The 13,014-nt window shown below is 43.1% G+C and overlaps 1 protein-coding gene across 1 annotated transcript in view; it reads left to right on the top strand.

Annotated features, from left to right (window-relative positions):
* Positions 1-13,014, top strand: part of LOC112240063 (fibronectin type III domain-containing protein 3B) — a 154,835-nt gene that overhangs the window by 116,025 nt on the left and 25,796 nt on the right. Inside the window, 1 exon segment of the mRNA XM_042319519.1 lies at positions 803-952. Within this exon segment, the coding sequence (XP_042175453.1) occupies positions 803-952 (150 nt within the window).

Below are 13,014 nucleotides of genomic sequence, written 5' to 3'. Positions count from 1 at the left end.
TTTACACTCTGTCGACACTTCCATCTAGAACAGAGACAATATGCACTTCAGTCTGCCTCCAAATTACAAGAGAGAGAGTAGAGAGAGAGAGCTGCATTTCCTATTACACTGTAACAAATACTCAGACCTAAGAGAATATTTCTTTCCCAAAATTAGAATTCAATAGAAAGAATTTGAAACTATAAAAGATGAAGATTTTTTTTAAATATTTATTGGGTGAAAAGCCATATGTGTCTTGCTGCCACAACCTGAGGGACAGCCAGTGAAAAGTGCAAAGTAATGTGATATTTCCCATCGTGTTTTGCCTTCTTTTCATACCGTGTCTTCTGTCTTCTCAGTCATGTTGACACTGGTCTACTACCACTGCTTTAATGTATTGTTGTTCTCATTAATATTGTTGTTAATGGTAATCCCATGTCCACTACTACTGGTTATTATTGCTGTTGGTCCAACCATTTATTTATATATAAATATTTTTTGAATGTTTCTAAAGGTATACTTTGACAATGGAAGTAATAATGAATTTACCATGTCAATAAAGTAAATTGAGAGACACACAGAGAGAGAGAGACACACACAGAGAGAGAGAGAGACACAGAGAGAGAGAGACACAGAGAGAGAGAGACACAGAGAGAGAGAGAGAGAGAGACAGATAGAGAGAGAGAGACAGAGAGAGACACAGAGAGAGAGAGAGAGCGAGGTGTTTGGGAGAGCTTACATGGGTCTAGTGTCTGGGTGTGTGTTTCTCCTGTGTTCTAATCTGTTAATGTGTTCTAAAAGGTTGTGGTTGTGTGTGTTGTAGAGTCCTGAAGGATCAGGCTCTGACATATCAGAGTATCGCCTAGACTGGTCCAGGGAGGAGGAGCCTATGGAGCTGATCTACTGTGGACCAGAGACCCAGTGTGAAGTATCAGACCTGACCCCCGCAACACACTACTGCTGTAGACTACAGGTATACACACACTACTGCTGTAGACTACAGGTATACACACACTACTGCTGTAGACTACAGGTACACACACACTACTGCTGTAGACTACAGGTATACACACACTACTGCTGTAGACTACAGGTACACACACACTACTGCTGTAGACTACAGGTATACACACACTACTGCTGTAGACTACAGGTATACACACACTACTGCTGTAGACTACAGGTATACACACACTACTGCTGTAGACTACAGGTATACACACACTACTGCTGTAGACTACAGGTATACACACACTACTGCTGTAGACTACACACACACTACTGCTGTAGACCACACACACACTATTGCTGTAGACTACAGGTACACACACACACACACTACTACTGTAGACTGCAGGTACACACACACACACACTACTACTGTAGACTACAGGTACACACACACACACACACTACTGCTGTAGACTACAGGTATACACACACTACTGCTGTAGACTACAGGTATACACACACTACTACTGTAGACTACAGGTACACACACACACACTACTACTGTAGACTGCAGGTACACACACACACTACAACTGTAGACTGCAGGTATACACACACACTACTGCTGTAGACTGCAGGTACACACACATACTACTACTGTAGACTACAGATACACACACACACTACTGCTGTAGACTACAGGTGCACACACACACACACACACACACACTACTGCTGTAGACTGCAGATACACACACACACTACTACAGGTACACACACACACACACTACTGCTGTAGACTACAGGTACACACACACACACACACACACACACACACACACACACACTACTGCTGTAGACTACAGGTACACATGCACACACACACACTACTGCTGTAGACTACAGGTACACATGCACACACACACACTACTGCTGTAGACTGCAGATACACACACACACACTACTGCTGTAGACTACAGGTACACACACACACACACACACACACACACACACACACACACACACACACTGATGTAGACTGAGGTGTAGACTACAGGTACACACACACACACACACACACTACTGCTGTAGACTACAGGTACACACACACACACACACACACACACTACTGCTGTAGACTACAGGTACACACACACACACACACACTACACACACACACACACACACACACACTGCTGTAGACTACAGGTACACACACACACACACACACACTACTGCTGTAGACTACAGGTACACACACACACACACACACACACACACACACACACACACACACTACTGCTGTAGACTACAGGTACACACACACACACACACACACACACTGCTGTAGACTACAGGTACACACACACACACACACACACACACACACACACACACACACACACACACACACACACACACACACACACACACACACACACTACTGCTGTAGACTACAGGCACACACACACACTACTGCTGTAGACTACAGATACACACACACACTACTGCTGTAGACTACAGGTACACACACACACTACTGCTGTAGACTACAGGTACACGCACACACACGCACACACACACACAGACACTACTGCTGTAGACTACAGATACCCGCTATTGCTGTAGACTACACACACACACTACTGCTGTAGACTACACACACACACACACACACTATTGCTGTAGACTGCACACACACACACTATTGCTGTAGACTGCACACACACACACTATTGCTGTAGACTGCACACACACACACTTGCTGTAGACTACACACACCCACTACTGCTGTAGACTACAGGTATACACACACTACTGCTGTAGACTACACACACACTACTGCTGTAGACCACACACACACTATTGCTGTAGACTACACACACACACACACACATGTACATTCGCAAACAACATCTTATAATAAGGTGATTGGGCTCTAGAGCTGACTGTCAAACTGTTTGTGAAGGTCAAGGAAAGGTTGAGCTTGATAGATTGTAGTTTATGCACCCCGCTCTCACACATACACACACACACACAAACGTATGTAGACACACACCACACACCCTCTCTCGCACACACACTGCCCCGTTGTAGGACTCGTGATTTATTTTCTAGTTGATTTTATGGCTGATTTCTTTATGACTCATCTATGTGGTTTATATCACTGATGTTATTAGGAGACTAGAGAGGTCGCATAGGACAATAACAACATTAGCAGTGTGTGTGTGTTAGTCAGACCACTTAATGATATGTCTTTATTTGTGAGTAAGGTAATAAACCATTTAAAAAGCAAACACTACAGATTTCTCTCTCTCTGTCTCTCTGTCTCTCTCTCTGCATGCTGAGTGTGTTTGGTGCATGCTGGGAATTGTGTGAGTGAGTGCGAGTGTTGTGTAGAGTTAGATGTCTTGGTTTTTCTTTTACTTTTCTTGGTGCTATGTTTTTTTCATCCTATGCATGATTAAGTTTATCATTAGTTTTATTTAGTTGTTGTGGTAGAATTAAGTATATATTTTTTTTCGTGTTGAAATTACCCTGGTTTTGGCGGGGATGGTGACCCACATGGGGACGCCGTCCCTGTCACTTCGGCACGGCTTTAGATGTGTTACTGAAGCTACTGTCACGGTGGAAGAGTTTCTGGCCGCCGTAGGAGAGAAGGTAGGATACGAGAATGTTGCTTATGCATCCCGGATGAATAAAGCAGTGGTGTTTTTTCCTAAAGACGAGCGTCTGGTAGATCGTATGGTTGAGCATGGTGTACTTCTTAAAGCAGAGCGTCTGGTAGATCGGATGGTTGAGCATGGTGTACTTCTTAAAGAAGAGTGTCTTGTAGATCGTATGGTTGAGCATGGTGTACTTCTTAAAGAAGAGCGTCTTGTAGATCGGATGGTTGAGCATGGTGTACTTCTTAAAGAAGAGTGTCTTGTAGATCGTATGGTTGAGCATGGTGTACTTCTTAAAGAAGAGCGTCTTGTAGATCGGATGGTTGAGCATGGTGTACTTCTTAAAGAAGAGTGTCTTGTAGATCGGATGGTTGAGCATGGTGTACTTCTTAAAGAAGAGTGTCTTGTAGATCGGATGGTTGAGCATGGTGTACTTCTTTTGTAACAGTATTTTTATTGGAATTTCACAATTTTCACCCATATTAAGAGATACAACAACAGAGACAAAGCACACAGAACAAAAACAAGAAAAACAGCACCCACTTACATATATCTACGTGCATATATATACACATACATACATACACATACACACACATACATATACCCATGCATATACACACACATACGCATACATACACGCACGCACACACACACATATACACACACATACATACGTACACCATTTTCCTCTTCCCGCTCAGTGCTTCTCTCACCCCATCACCATCATTGCGTCTCTCAATACATACATTTTAAACAAACTTACAAACAGAAATTAAACAAAAAAGCTCAGTTTAAACCAAGAGGTTAGGTTCCACACATGGAACGTACAGTGTAGTTCTGAAATACATAGATCCCCGCCATTCTAAGAGAATCCTTGCAGCATAATAGCTGATACCTCAAGTTCTAGGTAATTTAGATAAGGTTCCCATACTTTGTAGAACTGGTCTGTTTTAGAATGCAATGTACATGTCAGATATTCCAGAGGCACCCATTCAAATAGTATCTTATGCCAATCTTTAATAGAAGGAACCTCATCACTAATCCACTGTAAAAGGATGTTTTTCCTCGCTGTGAAGGTAAGGATGTTGTAAAGCCTCCTTTTACCCACAGAAGTAACATGCCTACTAGGGAGACCTAACAGTAAAGAAACTGGGTCCAATTCTAGATCAACCCCTAGGATCTTTTCAATTTCTTGCAGAACACCAGACCAGTATCTTTGTATTTTGGTACATGACCATAAACAATGTGTTAGGGTGCCTGTATCAGTTTTGCATTTAAGACACTGAGGGGAAGAGGAAGTGGGGCTAAAAGCATGTCTGCGATTTGGGGATATATGCAATCTGTGTATTATTCTTAATTGGATTGCTCTAGTACGGTTACATATAGATATTGTTTTTGCATATCTCCAAATGTCCTCCCACATCTCTTCGTCAATAGTAACAGACAATTCTTTCTCCCACACTTGTTTCACCCTCTGTGTGTTGACAGCAGAAAAGGACCTTAAAGTATCATAAAACAGACTTACAGACATTTTCCTTTGTGGGAAAAAAAGCATTCTTTCAATGACAGACACATCAGGGTTACCAATTAAGGTGGTGCTCTTCAGAATATAATGTCTTACTTGTAGGAAGCGGAAAAAGTCCTGCTTTGGGAGGCGATATTTCTCGACCATCTGCTCAAATGACAACAAAATCTTATCAGCAAATAAGTCATTTAGCCTGCGTATGCCCTTATTAAGCCATAAGTTAAAGCCAGCATCCAGCAATCCTGGACTGAAATCTGGGTTGTTAAGAATTGGGGTAAGAGCAGAGGTTAGTTTGGACCTTCCCAGGAAGCGTTGAACTGACCTCCATACTTTGAGTGTGTTAAGTGTAACGGGATTATTGCAGTGATCTTCTACAGACTTGAAACTTCTGAAAAATAAAAGATCCTGTAAGGGGTATTTTGAAAGAGAAGTCTCAATGTCTAACCAAATAGAGGAGTCATCATTTGTGATCCAGTCAGAAATATAACAAAGGTGGGCACACCATTGATAGAACCTGATATTGGGCAGGTCCAAGCCGCCCATAGAACTTGGCAGCTGCAATATTGCCATCTTAAGTCTTGGCTTGCGTTTACTCCATATAAAGGAACTTAGCCATCCATTTACATCCTTTATTACCTTATTGGAGAGTAATACTGGGATCATTTGGATTGGGTAAAGTAGTCTAGGTAAAATGTTCATTTTCAAGAGGGATATTCTACCCAACCAAGAAATCGGGAGAGAGTTCCAGCGATCCAGATCCTGTCTTATTGTATCAAACAAGGGAACAAAATTGGCTTTGTACATTAGCTGGAATTTAGGAGTTACAAATATTCCCAGATACATGAAACCTGAGGGAGACCATTTAAAAGGGAAGGGGGGAGAAGTATTAGGTACAGAGTGTAGGCTACCAAGTGGCATAGCCTCTGACTTAGTAAGGTTAATCTTGTAGCCTGAGAATTCGCTGAATAATTCAATAATATTAATAAGAGATGTAATTGAAGTATCGGGACTAGAGATGAATATCAGGACATCATCAGCATACAAGCTTATTTTATGGTGAACATCACCAATGAGCAGCCCCTGTATAGCAGGCGTTACCCTGATGGCCTCGGCTAGTGGTTCCATAACGAGTGCAAAGAGGAGGGGGATAAAGGACAGCCCTGTCTGGTACCTCTGTGTATAGAGAAGCTATTTGACCGTAGCCCATTAGTAAGGACAGCAGCCTGAGGATCATCATATAAAACTTTCACCCATTTTATAAAGTTGTCCCCCAGACCAAATTTATTTAGAGCAAATAATAGGTAAGACCACTCCACACGATCAAATGCTTTCTCAGCATCTAGGGAGAGCACAAGACCATCCACAGCACTTTGTAGGTAGGCTTGAATTACATTAAGAAGCCGCCTGACGTTGTTGCATGACTTACGGCCCCTAATGAAGCCAGTTTGGTCTCCTTTCACAATTAGTGGCAGTGAGTCCTCTAATCTTGTGGCTAGAATTTTAGAAAGCAATTTTCTATCCACATTCAGAAGGGAAATTGGTCTGTATGAGGAACAAGACTCTGGACATTTCCCTTTTTGAGAATAAGTGAAATGTTGGCTTCTCTCAGTGTTTGAGGGAGTTGGTCATTTGAAAATGAGTGGTTAAACATATCACGCAATGGCTCAAGGATCAGGCCATGGAACTCTTTATAGAACTCACTACAAAACCCGTCTGGTCCTGGGTCCTTACCATTTTGCAGATTCTTAATTGCGAACATTATCTCTTCCTTGGTAATAGGGGCATTAAGGAGGGACCTCTGCTCTTCGGAGATAGTAGGGAGCTCAATCTTACAAAAGAAGTTCTCCATTAATTTGGGTGCATCCTTTGGCAGTTCTGAGGCATAAAGGTTTGTATAAAATTTCTTAAATGAGTCACTTATCAATTTATTTTCATATAAATGATTACCATCAGAATCAGTAATAGTAGCAATTGACTGAGAGTCAGCCCTCTTTTTAGCTAGATATGCCAAGTACTTTCCTGGCTTATCGCCATGTTCATATAGCTTTTGCCTGACAAATCTCATTTTCTTTTCAGCGTCCTGTGTTAGGAGAGAGTCTAACGTTGATCTAATGACTGATATTTCCTTTAATAGGGCAGGAGTGGGTGTTTTAATGTAGTCCTTCTCTTTAGTTCCTAATTCACCCTCTAACATTTTTTGCTTTTCCCGCTTTTTCCATCTCTTAGTAGCGGTGTATGACATAATCAGACCCCTGGCATACGCTTTACAGGTCTCCCAAAGGAGCGAGGGGTTATCTGTTGATTGAGAGTTAATAGAGAAAAATGCTTTAAACTCTGTTATAAAATATGATGTGAATGTATGGTCTTTAAGAATGGTTGTGTTCAACCTCCAATGTCTTGACCGATTGAATGCCCCGTTGAGTTTTATGTCCAGGATCACCTCAGCATGATCAGATATGACTATGCTTCCTATCCTAGCGGATAAAACAGACTGCAAAGACATCTTGGGCATAAAAAAATAATCTATTCTAGTCTGACATCCATGAGGTGCAGAGAAAAAAGTGAACTCTCTGTTGGAGGGATGGAAAGCTCTCCAGACATCCGCATACCCCAGATCATCACAAATAACTTTAAGTGACTTAGCTTGAGGAGAGAGTGAAGCTATACCACTGGGAAACTTATCAATAAGGGGGTTCAACAAGCAGTTAAAATCTCCTCCAACCACTGCAGTGTCTGAGTTTAATTCTGAAAAGTCTATAAATGCCTTAGTGAGGAAATCAGGGGGGTGAGCAGGGGGGAAGTAAATATTCATTATGGAAATGTTCTGCCCTTGTAAAGTACCATTAATTATAACAAAGCGACCAAATTTATCTTTCACACAATTCAAGACCTTAAGTGGTAAGTTCTTTTTCACCAGAATTGCTATACCTCTACTTCTGGATGTAAATGATGAGAAAAACACTTGGCCAAACCCTCCTTGTTGTAATTTCAGGTGCTCCTTATCATCCAAATGAGTTTCTTGCAACAGGGCAATATCAATATTTTATTTTTTCAAAAAAGACAGTACTTTCTTCCTTTTAATGGGGTTATGGCTCCCTCTAATGTTCCACGTACATACACGCAGTCTGTTATCTGCCATTGTATCTTGACCATTCAATATCCAGAATGGATCCTACTGTAAAAGTGGGGTGGTACCTTTTTCCATGTGTTGAACTCTCCTCTATCTCACTGAGCATAAACAAAAAAATATGAACCCTGAACTCGAACTATACTAAACCCAAAAATTAAACATGTAAAAATCCAAAAGGGGGTTTTCCCACTAGCTAACATGCAGGGGATTTCAACTCTCCAATGTAGACTCTTAAGTCCGCATTGCCGCTCAATAGCCTCATCCTTTATATATATGGAAAAGAAAATCAATAGAAGAAGATTGAGGCTCTTCCACCTAAAACCAAGCCTGGGCACCAATATGGATTCACACATATCTCAGCCTGAGCTATAGCGGCTATTACTTTAGCAAGAAAAATAATAAAGATACAAATATTACTGAGCCGGAGTACGTGAGGACTCACACCACTGTTTCATGATCAGATTCAACCAAAAATAAACAAAAGTTATTCAATGCTGTGGAGGTGAAGCTTAAAGCTATTTACCCGAGAGAGTCAATAAACGCAGCAGCCTCTTCAGGTGTGTAGAGCTTTTTAGGTGATCCGTTGACCATAATCTTCAATGTGGCCGGGTACAACAGTGCGTAGTCCATCTTCATTCTCCTGAGTCGAGCCTTCGCCTCATCAAACGCTTTGCGTCTTCGTACAACCGCTGTGGAATAATCATTGAAGAATGAGACCTTTAGACCTTTTTGTTGACTACCATCAGAGCCGATGTTTCTAGCCGCATCCATGACGCGCTGCTTGTCGGTGAAGTTGTGGAACTTTATAACCACCGGCCGTGGGCGCTGATTGGGACCGGGTATTGGTGCTTGAGAGCGATGGGCTCTGTCCAGCTTCACACGACCAGCCTTAGTGTCCATTTGTAGGTAGCCAGGGATCCATTCCTCAAAGAATTTTACTGAACGTGTCCCTTCAGAATTTTCCGGGAGTCCCACAACACGAATATTGCATCTGCGTCCTCGACTATCCAAGTCGTCAATGTGCTCCGCCATTTCGCGCACCTGTTTCTCAAGTGCTTTTATCTTAGCGTCCATAGATGTAGTTGAAGTTTCCACTGCAGCAATTCTCGCTTCCGCCTCAACAACACGTTTCACAACGCTCTGTATTTCAGCTGAATGGCCTGCTATTGCTTCCAAGACCGTTCTTATCTTAGCATCGATCACTTTAGTAATGTTATCAGTCATCTTTTGAATCATCAGGTCCATTGTGCCTGGATCCGCAATGGTGTTAGCTTCGCTAATGTTAGCTAGCTCCTCATGCACATCCACAGGGGTGGTGGTTTTGGTCGACTTCTTAGTAGTTCTATTGGGCATGTTGTCTGAGATTTTTGTGAAATAGTCGTCAAGACTCATTATATGGTAACTTATTTAGCCAATTCTACCACTTTTTCAAGCTAGGAGATTAATGTAAGAATATAAATTTACGAATGCCACGAGAGCTCGCTGAAACACCGTGTTCTCTCTACGGCGCCATTTTGTCCCCCACCATGGTGTACTTCTTAAAGAAGAGTGTCTTGTAGATCGGATGGTTAAGCATGGTGTACTTCTTAAAGAAGAGTGTCTTGTAGATCGGATGGTTGAGCATGGTGTACTTCTTAAAGAAGAGCGTCTGGTGATCGTATGGTTGAGCATGGCGTACTTCTTAAAGGAATGTTTATTCAAGTTACGCTGCTTTTTTCTCTGTCAACAAGGGTAAAGATTTCAAATGTACCTCTGTTTATTCCCAATGAGCTATTGGAGCGCGAGTTATTGCGGTATGGGAAGTTTGCAAATTTAATTAAGGTTGTCCCATTGGGTTGCAAACACCCAGCATTGAAACAAGTTATGTCATTTCAAACACCCGGCGTTGAAACAAGTTATGTCATTTCAAACACCCGGCATTGAAACAGGTTATGTCGTTTCGGCGACAGGTGTTTATGTTTTTGGACTCACCGGAGCAGACTTTAGAGTTATCGTTTAAAGTCAAGTATGACAACAGACTGTATACGGCTTATGCTAGTAGTCAACGGTGTTTTGAGTGTGGGGATGTTGGCCATAAGCGATATGCTTGCCCGAAAAGGGAGAAAGCGGAGGGAGGGGCGCAGGTGGTCCTCGTAACGCCTGGGCCCACTGATGTAGGGAGAGGTGGTCCTCGTAACGCCTGGGCCCACTGATGTAGAGAGAGGTGGTCTTCATAACACCTGGGCACACTGATGTAGGGAGAGGTGGTCCTCATAACACCTGGGCCCACTGATGTAGGGAGAGGTGGTCCTCATAACGCCTGGGCCCACTGATGTAGAGAGAGGTGGTCTTCATAACACCTGGGCACACTGATGTAGGGAGAGGTGGGCCGACAGTGGTTGAGCAGCCAAAAGCACCTGTTGCTGAGGAACAAGTTGTCCATGTTGAGGGCACGGAGTTGAAACTTGTACCAGAAGAGAATGCTATGCAGCAGCAAAATATTGTTGTAGAAGGTAAGGACAGATCTGAAGAATCATTTCCTCAGACTGGTGAGGAGTTGCCCAGTACGAGTGCTGGGGTACAGGTGGGGGTTCATGTGGAGCTAGTCTCCCAGGTAGTGGAGGAGATACCCACTACGAGTAATGGGGTACAGGAGGGGGTTCAGGTGGGGCTAGTCTCCCAGGTAGTGGAGGAGATGCCTGATACGAGTAATGGGGTGAAGTGGGGAGTGTTGAGAGGGATGTGGTAGAGGGGAGTCAGTGGTCTGTGGCCTCAGTTGAGGAGGATCAGGAGAAGGATATGGATATCTCTCTTGATACGATAGCAGGTGATGAAGACTCAATTTACAGTCTAGAGGAGGTCAATGGGTTCCTGGATCAGACTTTTGGGAAGTCTGTCAAATTGGCAGATTTTTGGGATAAGTTTGTGAGGTCAGCTGTGATGTTACAGAAGACGGTGGGGTTAGACCAGTTGAGTGAGAAGAAGCGTTTTCGCTTGAGAAAATGTGCTACTGCTGTCACTGCAGAAAAAGGTAGTGGGAAACGTGGTCAGGTTCAGAGAAAATTAAAACAATGATGAAGATCCTGCTTCATAGGGTGTTTTTTCTCCTTCTGGTTTCTCTGTGGTTTCTTCTGCTTCTCCTTTCTCTTTTCTATATGGAGGTACTAAGGGTCGGTTCTCTAAGTATTAATGGGGGAAGGTACAGGAATAAGAGGGCTTGGGTATTAGAAGTAGAGGTTGACCGATTATGATTTTTCAACGCCAATACTGATACCGATTATTGGAGGACCAAAAAAGCCGATACCGATTAATCGGCCGATTTAAAAAATAAAAAATTGTGATAATGCCAATTACAACAACACTGAATTAACACTTATTTTAACTTAATATAATACATCAATAAAATCCATTTGGCCTCAAATAAATAATGAAACATGTTCAATTTGGTTTAAATAATGCAAAAACAAAGTGTTGGAGAAGAAAGTAAAAGTGCAATATGTGCTATGTAAGAAAGCTAACGTTTCAGTTCCTTGCTCAGAACATGAGAACATATGAAAGCTGGTGGTTGCTTTTAACATGAGTCTTCAATATTCCCAGGTAAGAGGTTTTAGGTTGTAGTTATTATAGGAATTATAGGACTATTTCACTCTATACCATTTGTATTTCATTAACTTTTGACTATTGGATGTTCTTATAGGCACTTTAGTATTGCCAGTGTAACAGTATAGCTTCCGTCCGTCTCCTTGCCCCTACCTGGGCTCGAACCAGGAACACATCGACAACAGCCACCCTCGAAGCAGCTTACGGGGTCTGCTCCACGGTTACCAGGGGGCTTTGTGGGAAAGAGATGGGATGAAGACTTTGGGGGGGGTTCAAGGATCTGATGTATTTCAGAAAAAGAACTGGGAGGGTGTAGTGGAGAAAGTGTGTGCCAGACTGTCACGGTGGAAATGCGTGCTACCCCTGCTGTCTTATAGAGGAAGGGTACTGGTAGCTAATAATCTTGCTGCCTCTACACTGGCACAGACTAATGATTTTACAGCCACCGGGTGGTCTGATACAAGAGCTTCAGAGGATCCTTGTCAATTTCTTCTGGTCTGGACAACACTGGATTAAAGCTGCAGCCCTGTACCTGCCACTGCACGAGGGTGGGCAAGGCCTGGTGGACATTTCCTCTAGGATCATGGCTTTCAGGCTCCAAGCAGCCCAGAGATTGTTGTACAGAGACGGTTCTAGCTGGGTCGAAACAGCCTACACATTGATGAGGAGAGCGGGCTGTTTGGGCTTAGACAAGCACCTTTTCCTCTTAAAGCTGGAGGGGGATGATTTGCCTGGCCTGACTCCATTATGCAGGCTTGGAGAGTTTTTGTCAAGTCCCATAAGGCCTGCACGCCACCAGGGATGTGGCTTTTTGAAGAGCCTCTTTTTTACAACACGGCCATCCAGTCCTGTGCTCTGGGTTCAGCCAGCCTACGTTCATGCCTGTTAGGTGTGGGGTGTACTAAGCTGGGTCATCTGATGCGGAGCAGGAACAGATTGTTGGAAGAGCTGGGAGAAAGAGGGTGGGGGATCTGATCATCTCGCCTACTGAGGAAGGACGTTGCTGAGGTCTGTGATTCCTTGCCAGTACTTCATCGGCAGCATGCGACTGATACTTCCAACACTCATCGGTGGACAGAGGGTCTGGATTATGTGTTCCCTGCGCTGAATGTTAGTGCTGCGGTGGGGACATTAGAGGAGGATGTGGGGATGCTGCTTTCCTTCCATACCCCGGAGCTGGG

The sequence above is a fragment of the Oncorhynchus tshawytscha genome, unplaced genomic scaffold, assembly GCF_018296145.1.
Source record: "Oncorhynchus tshawytscha isolate Ot180627B unplaced genomic scaffold, Otsh_v2.0 Un_scaffold_1528_pilon_pilon, whole genome shotgun sequence".
Lineage (NCBI taxonomy): Eukaryota > Metazoa > Chordata > Actinopteri > Salmoniformes > Salmonidae > Oncorhynchus > Oncorhynchus tshawytscha.
This window is presented reverse-complemented; position numbering and strand designations above follow the sequence as displayed.